This window comes from Geotrypetes seraphini, chromosome 7, assembly GCF_902459505.1.
Source record: "Geotrypetes seraphini chromosome 7, aGeoSer1.1, whole genome shotgun sequence".
In the NCBI taxonomy this organism is placed as follows: Eukaryota; Metazoa; Chordata; class Amphibia; order Gymnophiona; family Dermophiidae; genus Geotrypetes; species Geotrypetes seraphini.
In genome coordinates this window covers 22,193,321-22,216,151 of record NC_047090.1, presented here as the reverse complement: position 1 = coordinate 22,216,151, position 22,831 = coordinate 22,193,321, and the positions used below count along the sequence as shown (strand labels likewise).

General features: G+C 45.0%; 1 protein-coding gene across 4 annotated transcripts in view; it reads right to left on the bottom strand.

Annotated features, from left to right (window-relative positions):
• Positions 1–22,831, bottom strand: part of STAB2 (stabilin 2) — a 403,506-nt gene that overhangs the window by 169,202 nt on the left and 211,473 nt on the right. For 3 of the 4 annotated variants that reach the window (XR_004540109.1, XM_033951740.1, XM_033951739.1), the window contains exons 31-34: positions 10,646–10,723; positions 5,774–5,872; positions 5,569–5,676; positions 3,435–3,566 (exon numbers count right to left, since the gene is read on the bottom strand). Coding sequence is in view for 3 of the 4 variants with exons in the window: in XM_033951740.1 (XP_033807631.1) it covers positions 3,435–3,566; positions 5,569–5,676; positions 5,774–5,872; positions 10,646–10,723 (417 nt within the window). In the remaining variant the exon portion in view is untranslated. The remainder of the gene's footprint in view (positions 1–3,434; positions 3,567–5,568; positions 5,677–5,773; positions 5,873–10,645; positions 10,724–22,831) is intronic. The other variant, XM_033951741.1, reaches the window with a different exon arrangement.

The window sequence follows — 22,831 nt, the reverse complement described above, 5'->3', positions numbered from 1 at the left end:
CGTGTCACATCATCACAACTGAGCCGATGATTCTTCTTTCTCTGACGCTACAAGAGTGTAGTGACTGTTCTAAATGAGCGAGGTCTTGCAATATAAGTACATACAGTATTTTGTATTAAAGTTTTTCTGTTATGGAACGAATTGTCTGAGTTTCCATTATTTCTTATGGGGAAATTCGCTTTGATATACAAGTGTTTTGGATTACAAGCATGTTTTTGGAACGAATTATGCTCATAAACCAAGGTTTTACTGTACTGTTAAAACTACGTATTTAGTGGTCTCCCTTATACAGATATTTTTACTTATAATTCACATAAGATATATGGGTAACTCATGGGAAAGGGTAAAACGTGGACCTCGCAGATCTTGTGGATCTTCAAGTTTCAAGTTTATTAAAAATTTGTTTGACCGCTTAATCCAATTTCTAAGCGGTTAACATAATAAAATTACACAAAAACAGATTAAACATATTAAAACATGGAAGACAAATGACTTACACAAACATACGGCAACAAAAGGACAGATGGGGAAGAACTACAATAAATATAGGATAGGTAAGTCATAAAGGCTAAAACAGTAGGTTGGGTAAAAAATTGTCGAAAAAAAAAAAAAAAAAGAAAGAAAGAGGCCATTTAACAAAAAGCGTCTCGGAATAGAAATGTTTTTAGTTTTATTTTAAATTGTTTTATATCTAATTCGTTACGGAGATATATAGGCAGTAAATTCCAAAGTGAAGGGGCAGTGACAGCAAAGTTGTTGGTGCGTAAAGTATTTATTGATTTTAATGATGGTATAACTAAAATATTTTGAGAAGTGGAACGAAGGGATTTTGTTTTTACATACGGGATTAAAAGACTATTAATAAAATCAGGTTGGTTATTCATTTTAGTTGTAAATGTTAAAAGTAAAATTTTATAATTAATTCTGTATTCGATTGGCAGCCAATGAGCGTCGACTAAAAGAGGGGTGACGTGATCATATTTCTTTGCCCCGCTAATGATCTTAATAGCGGTATTATGGATCTTAACCGCAGGTCCTTAAAAATCTTTATTTATTGACAGCTGAGGTTTCAGATTTCATGTGTGGAGGTCTGCATTTTAGCCCCTCATTCCACCGCTGTATCTTGGCGTTTCTGACCCCACGGATCTGTGCCGACAATCTTTTATTAATAATAATTAACTTGAGGAAAACACTTTAGCTAAGGGAAGTCTGCGTTTTACCCCAGAGCTGTGGTAGGAAAATGTATTTTTGTTTGGTTCTTGAACCCAGATCAGCAGGGCCCAAGACAACTGCCCTAACCTCTAAGCTACTTTGGTAGCTTGTGAAATAGCAAAGATTTGCCACTTTTAGTCTCGGCATAGGTCATGGCTCTGACAGACCTCAGCTCTGACAGACCCTAACGCTTCTCCCTCCCTATGGTAAGTCTGTGCCACTTTTAGACTCAGCATAGGAAGGGAGTAGCTTTAGGGTCCGTCAAAGCTAAAGTGTCATGGAGGTCTGTCAGAGCCATGACCTATGCTGAGACTAAAAGTGGCAAAACTTTGCAATTTCACAAGCTAGCTTAGAGGTTAGGGTAGTTGTCTAGGGCCATGGGTTCAAGTCCGGCTTGAACCAAACAAAAATACATTTTCCTGCCACAGCTCTGGGATAAACGCAGACTTCCTTAGCTAAAGTGTTTCCTCAAATTAATTATTATTAATAAAAGATTGTCGGCACAGATCCGTGGGGTCAGAAACGGCAAGATACAGCAGCGGAATGAGGGGCTAAAACGTGGACCTGCACACATGAAATATGAAACCTCAGCTGTCAATAAATGAAGATTTTTAAGGATGTGTTGTTAAGATCCGTGAGGCCTATGTTTTACCCCTTCCTGTAACTCATCTGTATAGCTTTTAGCCTTTGCTACTGTACTGAATATTGCTTCCATTATTTCAAAAGGTTTTTTTTTAAATTCTTTATTTATCATTTTATAGATACACTAGTCTTTAAGCCCGTTACATTAACGGGTGCTAGAATAGATGTGTGTGTCTTTATTTCTTTCTTTTTCTCTCTCTCCTCTTGACCGCTTTCTGTCTCTCTCTTTCCTCAGCTGTCAACCATCACCCCTTGCCTGTTCCACCTGTCCAGCAGTAGGCCTTCTCCCTTCCTTTTACCTCCCCCTGTCCAGCAGCACTCCTTCCCTGCTCCCCCTGTCCCTCTTCCCTGCTCCCCCTGTCCAGCAGCACTTCTTCCCTGCTCCGCAGTCATTATTCCCTGCTCACCCTGTCCAGCAGCACTTCTTACCTGCTCCCCTGTTCCTCTTCCTTGCTCTGTCTGTCCAGCAGCACTCCTTCTTTTCTCCCCCTGACCCTCTTCCCTGCTCCCCCTGCCCAGCAGCACTCCTTACCTGTGTCTCTCTTTCTCCTTAGTGTTTTGTTATTTTTTTTCAATCTGTCTCTTTAGCCCCCTGTCCTTCTGTGAGTGTCTGTGTGTCTCTGTCGTTGTGCACTGTTGTTTTTTGTTTTTTTTTTAATCTATGTTTAGTTCCTGATCCCCTCTGTTTCCATGGCAAGCATGTTCGCGGATGTGAGGGCCGTTTTGTGGTGCCGGATCTGGCGGCGCCGTGTAGGTCGGAAGACGGGCCTCAGCGTTTTGTAGGTCCGGGTCTGGCATCGCCGTGTAGGGTGGAAGCGGGAGGCGGGGCCTCAGCACCGGCCGGGTGGCTCGCGCCGCCGGCCCCCAGTAGCTCGAGGCCGGCGGCGGACATGGCTTGCGTTGCATGGTGGAGGAGGAACATCGGTGACGTACAACCCGTGCATGCGCACTAAAAAAAACGCGACAGATCAGGGAACACGATTTTTTTAGTGCGCATGCGCGTCCTACCATTTTATTATATTAGATTAATAAGATTCACTCTTGAAACAGAAATACGGATAAAAAACAAAACATTCAGGAAACTTCCCATCAATGAATATAATAAACAATCCTCCTTAGACCACAAATTAAGAATATGGGGCGTACAACAAATCAAGAAAGAAAAAAGGAAAAAGAAAACATAATAAGGAAAAAGCTACTAATTGAGAACTGTTGAATAATTATTATTACATCATACTTTGGCTGGTTCTACTCCCTTCGTGATCTTTTTAAAATCTATAAAGGCCTTCAAATGTTGAAATTCAAAACATACATATTTTAACCCAAGGTATTTCACTATGCATTAGCAAGGGTACATTAAACGAAATGAGGCCCCCGAAGATCTAACCTCCTCCTGCATAGCTAGAAACATTTTCTTTTATCTTGAGTATTCTTTGTAACATCTGGATATATCCAAATCTTTTGTCCTAAAAATAATGACTGTGATTTAAAAAAAACCAAACATTTCATATTTCAAAAGGTTTATTAATTCCTGAAGTTAATAGTGTAGATTTCTAAATTTTAAAGGATGACAACACTACCTGGTCTTTGTTGATAAAGAACTCCACTTCATATGAAGATCCAAGCATGGTTTCTCGATGCATGCCACTGTGTAGGTCATCCTTCAAGAGCCGCTCTCCCAAAATAATATGGTACCTGATTATATTCTCTCCCTGTGGAACAAAAAGAAAGTACTATATGTAAGTCAAAAGACTTACCATATTTTTCTCGCCATAAGACACACCTGGCCATAAGAAGCATCTTAGATTCAGAGGAGGAAAACAAGAAAAAAGACATTCTGAACCAAATTCTCCCTGCCAGGCTCTGCACCCAACCCCAAACTCCTTGCCAGGCTCTGCACCCTGTCCCCCCTCTGGTAGTCTAGTGGTATGCCGGGACAGGGCACAGGGCAGGCAGGGACAGGGCTCCTATGCTAAAAGGACATCAGAAATGGCACAAAACAAGGGTGCAAGTGGACAAAGCATATCTCAGAGCAAGCTACAGAGCAACTGTCAATAAAAGAAATATTACAAGACAAAGAATTAATTAAAATGCATATCAACAGAACCAAAGCAGCAAAATAAAAGGGCAAATTAATAAAACATACCACAAATCATATCATAGAGCAAAGGATCAATTAGATTGCAATAGAATAAAGTCAGATCATCAAAAGCAGGAATAATGGAACAAAACATATCTACTAAGCAACCATATGTGAACTAAAATATAAAACAAGATATATAAAAGTATCAGAGCACAAGACAACAGATAAGTTAAAACACAGAAAAATACGGTAAAAATCTTTAGGGGCCCTTTTGCTTAAATGCACTAAAATTGTAGTTAGTTCCCCCAATATTCAAAACTATTTAATGGCATCTAGCCGGTTAAATAGCACATCAGCACCTAACCATGGATATTCAGCAGGAGATAGTTGGCTATCTCCCATTGTAGGGTTACCAGATGTCCAGGAAAACCTGGACATGTCCTCTTTTTAGGGGACTGTCCAGGTGCCCAGAGGGATTTCCAAAACCCAGCAATTTGTCCGGGTTTTGGAAGTCCCCAAGCTCACGGCCACATCAGGAGGCCTTTTGCACATGCGCGGATGTTGATGCGATGATGTCATATGAACGCATGTATGCACATGACATTATCATGTTGACATCTGTGCATGTACAGAGGTCCTCCGGACGTGGCCTCGAGCTTGGGGATGGAGTCTGGAGGTTTGTGTGGGGGCTGTACTGGAGGCAGAGTTGGAGGCAGAACGGAGTGGGGCTGTGGGTGGAACAGGGCGGGGCCAGGTGTCTCAAGACATCTGGCTATCTTATCCCATTGAATATTTATGGTTAGTGACTAGCCATTAATCAACTATATCATGCAATATATCTGACTAGGCATGGATATTAAGTGCTAACTGGCAATGTTTAGCAGCTAAAATAGGCCACATAAATAGCAGGACTATCTTTAGCTGCTAAGCACTTAACCAGTTAACACTGAATATCAGCATAACTGCTTAAGTTGCCATGGCTAAAAATAAAAATGGATATTCAATGCCAGTCACTGGCATCGAGTGGACAATGAACTTTTCAATCCCAGCTAAATATTGGCCCCAATGTGTTTTAATGTGGGATTATTTCACACAACTGTAAACTTTATGCAGGACTTTCTGAGGGCTTTCCCACCTTTTTTTGCTTGCTTGTCATACGTCAATGTTCCCAATAGCACACATTGTACCGAATGTTTAGGACACAGTATATGCTCCCACATTAACTCTATGCTAGCCAGTTAACTTGCAATAATTATAGCATGCCAGTTGCTAAGACTTCCATGCTCACGTCACACCCCCAGTTAGAAAAATTCTTATAAATTCAATAATACACAGTTTAGCATGCATAATAGGGGAAATATTGCAAAATGCTTTATAACAAGTTTGTGTGGAAGCCCGTTTTCATGTGCCTAATGCATTTTAGTAGAAGGACTCCTTATTTAGTTAATTTAATTTTAATTTATGTCAAAGATTATAATCTGCTAATTTCAACGAGTGCTGTACATTGAAGGACATGATACAAAAATTCACAACAAAAAAATAAGCACAAAATCCCCAAATAATCCTCTTCCCAACCCCCTCCCCCATCTCCTATCCATCCAACCCCACTATAGAAATCACCAAGTACATACCAATGAAACAGATTTTGTATTCCGGATGTAGGTCTCAATGGCTTCATTGCTTGGGGCAAAGACAGTGTAACTTCCAGCTTCTTCAATTGTGTTTAGCAAGCCATATTGCTAAGTGAAGAGAATAAAGCAGAAGTTTATCAGCATTCAGTTATGTACCAAGGAACTAAAAGCCAGTCCCGATGTGGCATGTACGAAGGATACTTACAATGATATAACCCATGAAATTGGAGTAGTTGGGTTTTTGGTGTAACTGTGTCATTAGATCTGGCTGTACAGGGCTTATGATTCTATCTGGGGTCAGGACCTACAAAACACACCACAACAAAATATATTTGGATACTGGCACTTTATAAATTCTGGTAATAATGATTAAATACACACAGTTAAAATGCTGTATATAATGCTTAATGCTCTACCTTCAATGTAACAATACATTGTATAAAGCATTTTTGAAACATTATATATTTCTAAGCAGGCTTCACCGATGCTGGAATGACTTCCACTGTCAATGTCGAAGTCGATGCTGGGGTCACCAGTCCCGAAAGTTTGGAATGACCTGCAGAGTCCATGGCTGAGCTAAAGATCTTTTCTTGGTGGATGTGTCGACCCTTCAACAAGCATTTCTGCAGTGTGGAACAATGCGTACAGGAGTCTACCCGATATTCATGGCCCAAACACCAGCTATGCAGGTTAGCAATGCGAATAAGGTGCTGACATCAACAGCACTTCTTAAACCCGCTCAATGGTTACAACATGGACAAGTAAATCTTGACGGTGAGGTTAAACTCATTTTTGGTGACGGAAAAAGAAAAGCCCACCGATGGAGAAAAGCTTAGGACAAAGGCCTGTCCGGAAAAAACAAGGAAAAAGACCAAAATTATTATTAGAATATTTTTATTTATTTTACCGAATATAAAATAAAAAAGATAGAAAGTAAAAAAAACTTGGCAAAAACAAGAAAACGGGGATGTTGACGGGAAGCCAACAATTGCACTGGACAAAGTCCAGAAAAAAGCACTTCTTTGCTCTGCAGAAAATGAAGAACTGAGATACCATGAGCTGGCATCAGGCGGAAAGTTTCTAAAAAACTTAAAGTGGCAACACACTTTTACCACTGTCTGTACCGTGCTCCTTGGATGACGTCACCCACATGTGAGAATATGCTGCCTGCTTGTCCTAGGACAATTACCACTAGGCTGTTCCACTGAGCTGCTTGATGCTTTATTCAGAATAAGCATAATATCTGCCACTGACAGAGCCTGATTTTTCTTTCCAGTTTCACTTTGAAGAGAGAGGGAGGGAGACATCAACCATGAGGGATTAAGGAGTCATGCCTTAATCTCTCCAATGGTCAGCTACTCATTCCAAACACCTTTTTGTAACTTAGACATGACTGAAACAGGTCTACTTCACTTTGTTCTACTCTCATATTTCAAAAGTAGTTTCATCTTCTTTTCTACAGCTTCGTCAGGTCCGTTTGGTTCGGTCATTGTTAAATTGAAATTCTTTGCGAATCCTCCTACACTCACTGGTCATTTCTCGCTTGGATTGTTGCAATTCATTACTGGTTGGACTTCTGCATTACCAACTGTGTCAACTCCAATTAGTACAAAACACTGCACTTTGGCTTCACTACCATTGCTCAAAATTCGACCATATTACTCCACTTCTCAGAACCAAGCACATGCTTCCCATATCCTTCCGGATTCTTTATAAATATAACCTACTTACTTTTCAGATACTGGATTCTGGTTCTGCTCTATTTTTATTTTATTTTCTTATCTGATTCCATACTCTCCTAGAAGGGAGCTGCGCTCCTCCAATCAATTCTTACTGACCATCCCATCAATTAGGCAGCTTTCCTAGACATTTACAAAGATTCTAGTTTCTCTGTAATGGCCCAAAGCTCTGGAACTCCCTTCCGGTAAATCTGCGCATAGAAAAATCACTTAAATCATATAAATCAGATCCAAGATGGCGACTGAGAGCAGGACGCGCTGAGCTGCACGTCCCAGAACAGTGTCGGTTTTGAACAATTCTAGCGGTACTTTGCTTACCGCGATGCCTAAGAGACGGGGCCGGAGTGCCGCTTCTGCCTCGCGGCGTCCTGGAGCCCCCGCTCTTAGTAATATCCAAGATCTTCTGCGGCGTATGCAGGAGGTCACTGCAACATCGGACGGTGGCCTGCTGAGGACACAGGGAGGCGAACCCACGGTGAACACTCCTGGGCCCGATACTACTCTAAGCCCCGATGTTAGGGCACCACCCCCGCAGCCTCAGATTACCAGCTCTCCCAGGGGTGGAGAAACCCCGGATTCTGAGGTTTTCTCCTCTCCAGAGGCAAGGAAGGATCTTCTGGAGAGCTTGGAGGCTGGGGCTCTCACTGCAAGGGTCCCCATGGAGATATCTGGGGCAGTAACATCTCAATATGAGGGGGAAGGACAGAAGACAAGCCCCGAAGGAAATCTTCAGAACGGTGAGCACTTCACATTCACACAAACTCCAATTGTATTGATTAAACCTGCTGAAGTGACTTTAGATTCCATTTGGGACTTAATGGCTGGTTTTGTTAAAAATATAACTCCTACTTTTCAACAAATCGAAGGGAAAATTAAGGAACATAATAAAGAATTGAAGGACTTAAGAAAAGAAATGAATACCTCTAACTCATCCATACAGAAAATAGAAAAGGAAATTATAACATCGAAACAATTGCAAGAGACTTTAGTTAAAGATAATATTAACCTAAGGAAGAAGATTGAAATGCTTGAGAACAATTCACGTAGTAACAATTTAAGGTTAATTAATTTTCCAAGACTTGATCTGGTAACACCCAGAGATATGCTTAAGAGATATTTAGTGGAAACTTTGGAAATACCTGAAGATTCATTACCACCATTTTCACGGGTTTATTATTTGCCTGATAAAGAACGAAACCAACAACAAAAAGTAAAATCTCCAGACCGAGAACCCTTAAATATTTCACAAATCTTAGAGACATCTGAGAAGGACTTAACATCATCAGCCACTATGATTATTACTTTAGCTTTGCCAATTGATAAAACATGGTTGTTAAAACTTTACTTTAAAAATAGACAGAAAAGTTTCCTTGGTCACAAAATACAAATGTTTCCAGACTTGGCACGGGAGACGCAAAGGCGCCGCCGTGAATTTCTGCTTTTGAAACCTGGGGTTTTATCCTTGGGGGCGACTTTTTATTTGAGACATCCGTGTAAATGTATTGTGTGTTACCGTACTCTCAAATATGTGTTTTTTGAACCATCCCAATTGACAAACTTTGTGGCAATGTCTCGTCTGAATTCAACAACCTTTGAACCCTAAATTTGATTATTGATGACCTCATTTCAGTGCTATAGCTTTCAGTTTCTTATGTATTATTATTAATTTCTTCTATTCTTCGCCAATTTTCTTTGACTCTTGGATCCTAAGTTGAGGACTTGAGCATAAATAGTAAAATTTGTTAATTTGTGAATTATATTTACTGTATAATTGATATCTATTCTATTATTGCTTTCTGTACAAGTGTAATACTTGAAATTTAAATTGAAAAATCAATAAAAGATTTAAGCATAAATCATATAAATCACATTTGAAAGCCTATTATTTCAAACTGGCATTTGACCCTAGTTCTTAACATTTCAGTTTAGTTCTTCCTTTGCGTTCTTCTTCTTGCATTCCCCATCCTCTGCATTTTTCCCCCCTCTTCTCCTGTTTTTACATTATTTGTTCTTACCTCTTCATATTGTAAACCTTTCCTGCCCTTGCTTGTCATTTTGGCCCAGATTCTGTATAGAACGCCAGTCCCAGGCATCCTATACAGAATCGGGCCTAAACCCGCCCAAACTAAACCCGATTCTGTAACTGACGTCCATGTTGCAGACGCTGGTTACAGAATTGGGTTACTTTAGATGCGGCCACTATACATAATCAGGGCAAGTGATCTCTCTGCCGCAATTAGTATAGTGGCCGTGGCTATGGCCGCCAGTCTCCCCTCTCCACCCCCCTGAAGATTGCGGCAGGAGGGTGCCCAACCCCTCATGCCCACAGATCGCCGGCAGGAAGGTGCTCAACCCTTCCTGCCGGTAGACCCCCCCAGCCCACCCCCGACGCTTGTAGCAGGAAGGTGCCAACCCCTCATGCCCACAGAACCCCATGATCGCCGGCAGAAAGGTCCTCAACCCTTACTGCTGGTAGGCCCCGTCCCCCCAAGATCGCCAGAAGGAGGGTACCCAACCCCTCCTGCTGGACCCCCCCATCAAAACTTCCCTGCCCCCTCTCCAGACCACCCAATGAAACACCCCACCCTGGAACCCCCCTTGGGCTTACACGCAAGTAGGCTGGATGGGTCCTTGCACCGTCCGGCCAGCAGGCGCACCTCTGTCCAAATGAGGCACGCCCACCCCTCCTCTGCCCAACCCACAGGATCCTAGGGCCGGATTGGCCCAGGTGCCTAAGGTTCCTCCTATGGTGGACTTTGCGCTTTGCAGAATCGGGGCCTTTGTGTCTAGTATTGTTAATTGAAAAGTTATTCGCGGTTTCAACAATAAAAACAAAGGCTTTTTCTAAAAACCGCAAATAACATTAAAAAAGTTATTCGCAGTTTTTCCATATTCGCGCCTATGGTCCGCCCGCATCCACCGCAAATACGGAGGGAGAAGTGTAGAAAATGCCTGATCTGCGCACAACTTAGGTGCATGTATTTAGAATTGGTTTTCCTTGGCCTAAATGGGTGTGCCTAAATATTATGCTGAATATGGCTCCTAAGTGTGATTCTTGTATAACGGGAACCTTTAATAGAATTATGCTAAGTGCTGTTCTGTTCAACATCGAGTTTTTTTTGGGGCGCCATATATATAGAATTTGGCCATCAATGCTTATATATTAAAAAATAAAGTAGATGCACATCAGATTTGCTGAGATGTATGCATAAACCTCAGAGGGATATAACTTTGCATTACAGATTTCTGGAGGGATAATTTTATAAAGAGCCCCTGCTACCTGGACCCATAAAAAATAAGAGATTTGCAATATTTCTTAGCTATGCAACAGTACATACCTTGTCTATCAGATGTATAATTCCATTGGTTGCTGCTATGTCAGCGACTATAATGTTCGAGCCTTCAATAGTTACATTCTGCAAAAGTAAAACAATCCGGGTAGTATTTGTACAATCACACTGTTAGATGCTTGCTAAAAATGTGATAGCCACATTAGTCCACTTTTAAACGTAACTAGTGGGGGTTCAAGGAAATGAGAAAAAGTTGCCGTTAATTCACAATACAGCTAATGGGATGATCCTACATTGGCTTCCGTTTCGTTTTAGAGTCCAATTCAAAAGTGCTTGTATAGTATTTAAAATTATACATGGATTCATTGATTCCTTTGTCCTTAAAGTTTTCAAGATTTTCGGGTTGTAGAATCATATATACATACAAACTCAGTAAAATGGCTCATTCTTTTTCATTTTTATTAACTGCATTGTGGAATGATCTACCTTTTCAAATAAGATCTTGTATTTTGCTTCAGGTCTTTTGAAAAATCTTAAAAACCATGTTGTTTCAACGTTTTTTAAACAATAATTTTTAAGGACTGTAATGTTATCTCTTTTAGATAAATTGTTGTAAATTGAGTTGAGCCTATTTTTTTTAGGGATGACTCGGTATATAAATCTAAGATTAGATTAAATACGTTGAAGACATGGAGAAAAACCATCCCCTAATTTCTATATAAGTTGCTGAAAGTTAAGCATGCAATTTTGGGTGTGGATTGCAGATATGTGCATAAAGTAATTGGCTAAATGGTGATAAAGCAATGAATGTTACTTACCGTAACAGTTGTTATCAAGGGACAGCAGGCAGCTATTCTCACTAGTAGGTGATGTCATCTGACAGAGCCCCGATGCGGACGTCTCACAAGCATACTTGCTTGAAGAAACTTCAGAAGTTTCGAGATGCCTGCACCGCGCATGTGCGAGTGCCTTCCCGCCCGATGCACCGGGCGTGTCTCCTCAGTTCAGATAGCTAGCAGAGAAGCCAACCCAGGGGAGGTGGGTGGGACGTGAGAATAGCTGCCTGCTGTCCCTGGATAACAACTGTTACGGTAAGTAACATTGCTTTATCCCAGGACAAGCAGGCAGGTATTCTCATTAGTGGGTGACCTCCAAGCTAACCCCAATAGGATGGTGGGAGAGTTGGCAACTTAGGAGAATAAATTTTGCAATACTGTTTGGCCAAACTGTCCATCCCGTCTGGAGAAAGTATCCAGACAATAATGAGAAGTGAAGGTATGAACCGAGGACCAAGTGGCAGCCCTACAAATCTCCTCAATCGGTGTCGATCTGAGGAAGGCTACAGAGGCTGCCATTGCTCTGACCTTATGGACTGTGACGTTACAGGGAAGGGGTAATCCAGCCTGGGGATAGCAGAAAGAGATGCAAGCCGCCATGCAATTGGAGATGGTACGCTTCGAGACAGGGCGTCCCAACTTGTTCGGATCAAAGGAGACGAAAAGTTGAGGAGCAGTTCTGTGTGGTTTGGTGCGATACAGGTAGAAAGCCAAAGCACGTTTACAGTCCAGAGTGTGAAGAGCCGATTCTCCAGGATGAGAATGAGGCTTTGGAAAAAACGCAGGAAGAACTATGGATTGGTTGAGATGAAATTCAGAGACCACTTTAGGCAGGAATTTTGGATGAGTGCGGAGGACCACCTTGTCATGATGGAATACTGTGAAAGGCGGATTCGCCACTAAGGCCTGAAGCTCACTGACTCGGCGAGCAGAAGTGAGGGCAACAAGAAAAACCACTTTCCAAGTGAGAAACTTCAGTGGAGCCTTGTTGAGAGGCTCAAAAGGAGGCTTCATAAGGTGAGAAAGGACAACATTGAGGTCCCAAACCACTGGAGGAGGTTTGAGAGGAGGATTGACATGGAAAAGTCCTTTCATAAATCTGGAAACCACAGGATGAGCAGAGAGAGGTTTCCCTTGCAGAGGCTGATGGAAAGCCGCAATTGCACTCAGATGGACTCGTATCGATGTAGACTTGAGGCCAGAATGAGATAGGTGCAGAAGATAGTCCAACACAGAAGATAGGGAGGCTCGTTGAGGCTCCTTACGATTAGAAACACACCAGGTAGAAAATCTAGTCCATTTTTGGGAGTAGCATTGTCTAGTAACAGGCTTCCGGGAAGCCTCCAACACATCCCTCACCACTCTGGAAAACTGGAGAGGAGTTACGTTGAGAGGAACCAAGCTGTCAGGTGGAGAGAATGCAGGTTGGGATGGAGCAGAGATCCTTGATGCTGAGTAAGCAGTGAAGGAAACACTGGAAGAAGGAATGGCTCCCTGCTGCTGAGTTGAAGTAGAAGGGAGTACCAAGGTTGTCTGGGTCACCGAGGAGCTATCAGAATCATGGTGGTATGGTCGGACTTCAGCTTGACCAGAGTCTTTTGAATGAGAGAAAATGGAGGAAACGCATATAGAAAGAGATTCCTCCAGTCCAGAAGAAAGGCATCTGCCTCGAGGCGATGAGGAGTGTAGATCCTGGAGCAGAATTGATGCATGTTCGAAGTTGTGGGGAGCCTCAAAGAGGTCTATCTGAGGCGTCCCACACTGAGAGAAGATATGATGAAGGGGCTTGGAATGGAGGGTCCATTCGTGAGGCTGGAGGAGACGACTTAAGTTGTCCGCCAAGGCATTGTCCGCCCCCTTAATGTAGTCAGCTTTGAGGAAGGTGTTGTGGCGAATCGCCCAATCCCAGACTCTGAGAGCTTCCTGGCAGAGGGAGGCCGATCCCGTGCCCCCCTGCTTGTTGACATAATACATGGCGACATGATTGTCCGTGCGAATGAGGACCACCAGGTCGTGAAGCAGATGTTGAAAAGCTTGAAGAGCAATGAAAATCGCCCTGAGTTCCAGAAGATTGATATGGCACAGCCGGTCCGCACTGGTCCAGAAGCCCTGAGTGCGAAGACCGTCCAGATGAGCCCCCCCATGAATAGGTCGAGGAATCGGTCATGAGAACCTTCTGGTGGGGAGGAGTGTGAAACAGCAAACCTCTGGATAGATTGGAAGAGATCATCCACCAACGTAGAGACTGCTGAAGAGCAGGAGTGACCAGGATGTGACGAGTCAAAGGATCTGACACCTGTGCCCATTGAGAAGCCAGGGTCCACTGAGGAATTCTGAGGTTAAGTCTGGCAAAAGGAGTCACATGAACCGTAGAGGCCATGTGGCTCAGGAGAACCATCATGTGTCTCGCTGAGATGGACTGGCGAGAAGACACTGACTGACAGAGATGAAGAAGAGCTTCCAGGCGCTGTGTAGGAAGGAATGCTCTGATTTGTATAGTATCCAGAACCGCCCCGATGAAGGGGAGAGACTGGGTAGGTTGCAGATGAGATTTTGGGAAGTTGATCTCGAACCCCAGACTCTGCAGGAACCAAATAGTCCTTTGGGTCGCCGAGATGACCCCTAGAGCCGAGGCAGCTTTGATGAGCCAGTCGTCGAGGTAGGGAAACACCGGAGTGCAGCGGCCACCACCACCAGACACTTGGTGAAAACTCTGGGAGACGAGGACAGGCCGAAAGGGAGCACTCGATATTGCAGATGAAGATGTCCCACCCAAAATCTGAGGAATTTGCGAGAGGCCGGATGAATGGGAATGTGAGTGTAGGCCTCTTTTAGATCCAGTTCTGCTCAAGGAGGGGGTAGAGAGAAGCAAGGGTCAGCATGAGAAATCTCTCCTTGACCAGGAACTTGTTGAGTACCCTGAGGTCCAGAATAGGACGTAGGTCGCCCGTCTTCTTCGGAACAAGGAAGTACCGGGAGTAGAACCCCCGGTTGTGTTGGTCCACAGGGACTGGCTCGACGGCCTGAAGCCGGAGCAAAGCCTGAGCTTCCTGAAGAAGAAGGGTGGTCTGGGTCAAGTTGGAAGGATACTCTCTTGGAGGATGGACCAGGGGCACCCGATGGAACTGAAGAGAATATCCTTCCCTGATGATGGTAAGGACCCAAAGGTCGGTGGTTATAGCCATCCATCGATGGTAAAAATGATGGAGGCGACCCCCAATTGGAAAGACAGGGGATAGCAGAACGGTGTTGGTTATGCTCCCGACAAGAGAGTCAAAAAGGCTGAGGAGCCTTGGGAACAGCAGAAAACTGTTGTTTTTGTTGAGACTTCTGCGGAGGCTGTCTCTTCGCCAGTTGCCTCGCAGCAGGAGCCTGCCTGAGAGTGTAACGCCGTTGGTATATCAAGGGTGGTCGAGAAGGTCGAGACTGAGTAGGTTTAGGCTTCGGATGAAGGATGGACTGGAATGACTTCTCATGGTCCGACAGCTTCTTCGTCACCGTCTCGATGGACTCATCAAACAAATCCGCACCTGCACACGGGACGTTGGCAAGCCTGTCCTGGAGGTTCGGGTCCATATCTATGGTCCGAAGCCACGTCAAGCGACGCATGGCCACGGAACAGGCGGCAGCACGTGCCGAGAGCTCAAATGCATCATATGAGGATTGCATCAATTGAAGACGCAGCTGGGACAGCGAGGCGATGACCTCCTCGTATTCAAAACGAGCTTAAGAGTGGATGTAAGGCATAAACTTCCGAAGCACTGGAAGAAAGAACTCCAAATAGGTGGCAAAATGGAAGGTGTAATTGAGAACTCGGGAAGCCATCATCGAGTTCTGGTAGATGCGCCTCTCAAACTTATCCATGGTCCTCCCCTCTCGACCCGGGGGCACCGAGGCATATACCTGGGACGGATGAGATCGCTTGAGGGAGGACTCGACCAACAGGGATTGATGGGAGAGTTGGGAGCCCTCAAACCCCTTATGGTGCACTGTGCGATACCTGGCATCCAGTTTGCCAGGAATGGCAGGAATGGAGTACGGTGTTTCAAAACAGCGCATGAACGTCTGGTCGAGGAGCTTGTGAAGAGGCAGGCGAAGAGACTCAGCAGGAGGATGAGGCAGATGCATGGTATCCAGGTACTCCTTGGAGTAGCGGGAACCCGAGTCCAAGGTGATGTCGAGATCATCTGCCATCTGCCACAGAAAAGATGAAAAAGACAGCTGGTCCGCCAACATAGGACGCTGAGACAAACTCGATGAAGTCGAGGCCTCCTGATCCAAGGAGACATGGGATCTACAAGGAGAGAACGATCTGATGGTATCCTCGAACTCCGGGCCCGGAGGATGCGAGACATCCGAAGATGAATACACCATTCTGAGGCGAGACGGTAGAATGTCTGGACGAATGCCTGGATCGGCGCCCCGCACTCCGTCTCAAAGGAGATCTGGAACGACGATGCGAAGATGGCTCCGCAGAGGCCTCCAACGAGTAGATGGGGCTGGAGGCCGTAGAGCGAAGAGGAGGTTGGGTCGATGCCTCTCGAGCAGCATGCCACGGGTCGGGAGAAGGCTTGGCAGGCAAGGGGCTCCGGAAGAAATCCTCCTGATGACGCACAGGGCTTCAGCTCCTCGGAGGGAAATCCCAATTGTCTCTGTCCGAGGCAGGGATGGGTTCCAGAGGCAGCATCTCACTAAGCGAAGCACTCCTCGATGAACTTGCAGCCAAACGCCGAGCCTCTTCGCCTAGCAGTGAAAGCAAGCGGCGAGGCGGAGGAGGAGGAGGCGGCTCGACCCCACGAGGAGGTTCCGCATGCCCAAGCTGGATTGTGGCAAGCCACTTGGGCCCCATGGTAGTCATGAGCTCGAGGAAGTGGGCTTCCATGAGTGACCGCATTGAAGCCGATAAGGGGGGAGCCGCATCTGAAGTGGGACCCCCTGCACGATCTTCGCGGTCCCGGGCGGCCGAGTGCTTAGCCTTAGAAGCCATAGGCACCTTAAGAACCACCAGGGGAACGGTCTGTGGAGGCACTTGACCTGAGGAGACCGAAGAAGGCACCTGAGCAGGAGGCGGGGTCGAAACCGGAACGAAGGAAGCCGGTTTCAAAAGACCCGATGCAGCAGGAGCAGATGCCGACGTCGAAGGCGAAGGCGAAGCGCTGGTCGAAGCTGAAGGTTCCTTGGAAGCCTCCATAGCAAACATCGACTCCCACAGGAAACAGCGACGCTTGAAAGCACGTGCTGTTAGAGTGGAACAAGGCCGGCACGATTTCGGAAGATGTTGAGGCCCGAGACACTGTAAACAGCGTCGATGCGGGTCCATCAACGAAATTGCGCGCTGGCACTTGATACACTTTTTAAAACCGGTAATAGGCCGGGACATAGGCCGAAAAAGCTCCGCCGCTAGATCGAAGCTGCGGGGCCCCAGCCACGCGGCCGATCCGGTTGAATCTATGGAAAAAATTTTTTTTTTTTTTTTGGGAAAAAACAAGAAAACGACAGAATAGAACACATGATAAGAGAAATAAACTCAAAACCGCGAGCACTAGAAGGCAAGAACAAGGGTTCACTAAGCGCAGAGAGTTGAAGCAAAACTTCTCAGCTCCGCGGAAAGAAAAGAACTGAGGAGACACGCCCGGTGCATCGGGTGGGAAGGCACTCGCGCATGCGCGGTGCGGGCATCTCGAAACTTCTGAAGTTTCTTCCAGCAAGTATGCTTGTGAGACGTCCGCATTGGGGCTCTGTCGGATGACATCACCCACTAGTGAGAATACCTGCCTGCTTGTCCTGGGATAACAATCAGTGATTGGCCTTAACAAGTGCTAATTGGCACTAATTATTGGTTATGTGTGCATCTATACTGCACCACTGTTCTATAATCTGCATGCTTAATTCATCTCGTGTGGAACTCCAAAGGGGGTGTGGCCATGGGAGGAAGATGGGTGGTTCATGGGTGCGGGATTATAGAATGCTTCCCGTTCCTAACTGGCAGTAGATAGGTACGAGCATTTACGAGTACACCAACCTTTGGCAGGTGTAAATGCTCACACCTAAGGTAGGTACAAAAATGACTTAAGCTAGTATTCTATTAGGACAACATTGTGTAGAACTGCCTTTATAGAATTTGCACATAGCACCAGTGGCAAATCTGGGTTGCTGTTTTCCCAGAGTGGAACACCCCCCTCCTCCTGGCAGGAGAGGGGTGCATGAAGTGGTTGCAGGGCCATGGTTCACATATGCTTGGCCTCCAGCTATGCTGGCCCCCACCCCAAAACAGAAGATTGATGTCAGAGGGAGCAAGAGCCAACAACCTCACACATGTGCAGGGTTCATAGTCTTAAGCGCGCGAGACAAAGGCACGCCGACAAACGAGTGCCGAAAATTGAGCGCAAGACTTCATCGCGCCACAGGAAAACCTTCTTTTAAAGGGCTCCGATGGGGGTGTTGATGGGGAACCCCCCCACTTTACTTAATAGTGATCGCGTTGGCGTTCGGGGTGGTTTGGCATCACATTATACTTTTTTAGGGAAAAAGTTAAGTTTTCAGTATAATGTGGGGGGTTACACTCCCCACACCCTCCCAAGATGGCAACGTGAGGCAGCGCGGTCCCTATTAAGTAGAGTGGGGGGGTCCCCCCCACACCCCCTGTCGGAGCCCTTTAAAAGAAGGTTTTCCTGCGGCGCGATGAAGTCTTGTGCTCAATTGTCGACGCTCGTTTGTCGGCGTGCCTTTGTCCTCGCGCGCTTTTGTCCCATCACCGGACTGCAGCCCCACAACTGCTCCATACACTCTCCAACTCTGCGTACCCAGGGTGATCCCCCCACCCTCCATCCTTTGCACACTAGAACCTAGCATGCACTTTGCCAGTTCTTAAATGTGGGTGCCTTATACAGAATCCATCCCTATGCTCATATATTTTATTTTCAAGGGGAGTAGTTATATAAACTATTTTTCATGGTAAACCCCAACTTTATACATATGAAAACACTTTTAAAAAATTACCTTGTGTGTTACGCATAGTGAGAAAACAGTGTGCAAATGGCCTCTTATAAATTTGCAACTTGTGTAAAAGTATGTGTTTTAGCATGATGATGTGTACTTTGACAGTAAGCATGTACAGAGGTGGATCTGGATGGAGCAAGCATATATGTTTGTAAATATGCTAATCTACACACAACATAACAATTATAGACATGGACATTTATAACTCCCCCAGAGCAGATATATTGTACTATGCTATACTATATAAAATTTATAACCTGCTCTAATCTCAAAAATTGATTCTAGGCACATAACAACACTTAAAAATTACAGCTAAATTTCCTCTTAATTTTTCATTATATTCATTAAAAATGAGTACATATCAACACCTGTAATGTAGAAGCAATTTCTGCCATTTATAATAGTAAACTAAACTAAACTAAGCCTTAACCTTTTCCTATCGTAATAAATTTTACATTACGCTGGTTCTAACCGAAATTATTTTAGCAAAGTTTTGTGTTATTCACCGTTATCATTTACGGCTATTGTAAACATAATGTAAATAAGTCATAAGTCTGTAAATTCAAATATTTTGTGTTCCTGGCTCTTTATTAGTCCATACAGACTGTTTATCCACGATGGCAATGTCATCCGGAACACACGATAGGAAAAGGTTAAGTTTGTATACCGCATCATCTCCATAAAGATAGAGATCGGCACAGTTTACAGATAATTCAATAAATGAGGGAAGGACATGATAAGAAATTAGAGGTTATGAAGAGGATAGCTAGCTTTACATTTTAAATAGATAGCTTTATGTTTTGGAGAAAAGCCAGGTTTTCAGATGCTTTCGGAATAATTGGAATGAGCCTAGGTTCCGCAGCAGTGCAGGGAAGTTATTCCAAAGCTCAGTAAATTTGAAGAAAAGGGATTTCCCTAATTTCCTTGCATACATGACGCCTTTTAACGAGGGGAAAGATAGTTTGAGTATGTGGGCGGATCTGGTAGTGTCAGGTCTCGAAGAATTCCAGGATAGTGGGATTAGGGGAGGAAGAAACATAGAAACATAGAAGATGACGGCAGAAAAGGGCTACAGCCCATCAAGTCTGCCCACTCTGCTTATCTACCCCCTGTCTATGCCCTAATGACCCAATTTCCTTATCTTGACCCTCGTAGGGATCCCACATGGGTATCCCATTTATTCTTAAAGTCTGGCACGCTGTCTGCCTCGATCACCTGCACTGGAAGCTTCTTCCAATGATCAACCACTCTCTCTGTGAAGAAATACTTTCTGGTGTCGCCATGAAATTTTCCGCCACTGAGTTTGAGCGGGTGCCCTCTTGTGGCCGAGGGTCCCTTGAGAAAGAAAATATCAACTTCCACTTCGACACGTCCTGTGAGGTACTTAAATGTTTTTATCATGTCTCCCCTCTCCCTACGTTCCTCGAGAGTGTAGAGCTGCAATTTGTTCAGTCTCTCTTCGTACGAGAGACCCTTGAGCCCCGAGATCATCCTGGTGGCCGTCCGCTGAACCAATTCAATTCTGCGCACATCTTTACTGTAATGTGGCCTCCAGAATTGCACACAGTACTCCAGATGAGGTCTCACCATGGCCCTGTACAACAGCATTATGACTTCAGGCTTTCGGCTGACGAAACTTCTATTGATACAACCCAATATTTGCCTTGCCTTAAATGAAGCCTTCTCCACTTGATTGGCAGTTTTCATGTCGGCACTGATGATTACTCCTAAATCTCGTTCTGCTGAAGTCCTAGTTAAAGTTTCTCCATTCAAGAAGTACGTCCTGCATGGATTTCCGCTTCCGAGGTGCATGACCTTACATTTCTTAGCATTGAAGCCTAGCTGCCAGGTTGACGACCAACTTTCCAATGTAAGCAGGTCCTGCGCCATATAATTCTGTAAACTGCATTCACTTACTATATTACATAGTTTGGCGTCATCGGCGAATAGTGTTATTTTATCTTGAAGCCCTTGAGTCAGATCCCCTATGAATATGTTGAAAAGGAGTGGACCCAGGACCGAGCCCTGCGGCACTCCACTGGTCACCTCTGATGTTTTAGAGAGGGTACCATTAACCACCACCCTCTGAAGTCTGCCACTCAGCCAATTATTGACCCATGCAGTTAGTGTCTCTCCTAACCCCATCGATTCCATCTTGCTTAGCAGCCTGCGGTGTGGGACACTGTCAAAAGCTTTACTGAAGTCCAGGTACATGACGTCCAAAGACTCTCCCAAGTCCAACTTTCTTGTTACCCAGTTAAAGAAGCTGATGAGATTGGATTGACAGGACCTACCCTTGGTGAATCCATGCTGACTGGGATCCCTAAGATTCCCTTCATTCAAGATCGTGTCTAATTTCCTTTTAATTAGTGTTTCCATGAGTTTGCACACTATTGATGTGAGACTCACCGGTCTATAATTCGCAGCCTCTGCCCTGCAACCCTTTTTATGCAGAAGAACGACATTAGCTAATTTCCAGTCCAGGGGAACTTTCCCCTTACTTAGGAAGAGATTGAATAGCTCAGCCAATGGTTTCGCCAGGACATCGCTCAATTCTCTGAGCACTCTTGGGTGCAAATTGTCTGGTCCCATGGCTTTGTTCACCTTGAGTCTTGCCAGTTCACTGTAAACTTCACCTGGTGTGAACTCAAAATTCTGAAACGGGTCTTCTGTGCTTTGTGTTGCCTTCAACAGCGGACCGTGTCCCGGTGCCTCACAGGTGAAGACTGAGCAGAAGTATTCATTCAGTAGATCGGCTTTATCGGAATCTGCTTCCAAGTAACTTCCGTCCGGTCTTCTAAGGCGTACTATCCCGCCTGTGTTCCTTTTTCTGTCACTAATATACCTGAAGAAGGATTTGTCCCCCTTTTTAATGTTTTTTGCCAGAATTTCTTCCACTCGAAGTTTTGCCTCCCTAACTGCCATTTTGACCGCTGTAGACCTGGTCCTATATTCTACCTTTGCCTCTCTTTTCTCCATGCGCTTGTAGGAGAGAAATGATTTTTTCTTCTCCTTAATGAGGTGCGAGATCTCCGCAGTGAACCATTAGGGTTTATTGTTTCTTTGTCATTTATTTACTGATTTTATGAAGCGGCTAGTTGCTTCATGTATGGTTGATTTCAGTGTTAACCACTTAGCTTCTACATCATCGGTCTCCGCTTGGTCCTGCAGCATCCGATGGACGAAATCTCCCATGTGTGCGAAGTCTGTGCCCCGGAAATTGAGTACCTTTGTTTACGTGTTTGATCTAGGGAAGCCTTTCCTAAGGTTGAACCATACTATGTTGTGGTTGCTGGAGGCTAGCGTACCTCCTACTGAGACCTCTGAGATGCTTTCCCTGTTGGTGAGTACCAGGTAGAGGATCACCTGGGCCCTAGTGGGCTCCGTTACCATTTGTTTGAGACGTGCTCCCTTTATGGAGGTTAAGAGCCTCCTGCTACCGCTGGTTGTCACTGAAAATGAGTTCCAGTCTGCATCAGGCATATTGAAGTTCCCTAGCAGTACAGCTTCTCCTCGTAGAGTGATATTCTCTATGTCTTCAATTAATTCTGTGTCCATGTCTTCCAGTTGTCTTGGGGGTCTGTATTAGAGAATGACACAGTGAAAAAATTGGTCCCCGTCACCGCCCCGTCCCCGTCTCACCATCCTCTGCACCGCCCCGTCACCGCCATTCCCTTCACCGCCCCGTCACTGCCACTGCCACCCCATTCACCGCCCCGTCACCGCCACTGCAACCCCATTCACCGCCCCGTCACCGTCACCGCTGCATACATAAAAGCCTCAAACGGGTACGATTTTATATACTTTTCTTTATTTACGTATAAAGGAAACATTCTTTAAAACTTTAAAACTTAGTTAAATATTAGTTAATAACTATACAAAAACAAACACGACATGTACTTTTAATGCTTACAATGTTAGCCTACATGGTAAGTAGACGCGGCCGCTGTACCTAATCGTGGCAAAGATCTCCCTGCCGTGATTAGCATAGTGACCGCGGCTACGGCTGCAAGTCTCCCCTCCCCCCAGCGATCACAACAGGAGGGCACCCAACCCCTCCTGTATGCTTCTCCTCTGATCCTCCTTCCCTCAACCAAGCATCTCTCTCTCTCCCTCCATGAGTCCAACTTTTCACTCTCTGCGCTCTCCCCCTTCCCCAGTGTAACATTTCTCCTTCCCTCCTTTCTGTCCTCCCCATCCATCTTGCCCTCTCCATGAGTCCAACACTTTCTGCCTCCTGCACACTTTCTCTCTCTGTCCTTGCCTCTTCCCTCAGTGGTATCCCTCCTTCGCACCCCACAACCCAACATGCTCTCTCCCCATGCACCATCTCACCTTCCCCTCCAGTGTGTAGCAGCTTTCCTTTCCCTCCTTTTCTGCCAGGTTCAGCAGTACCTCT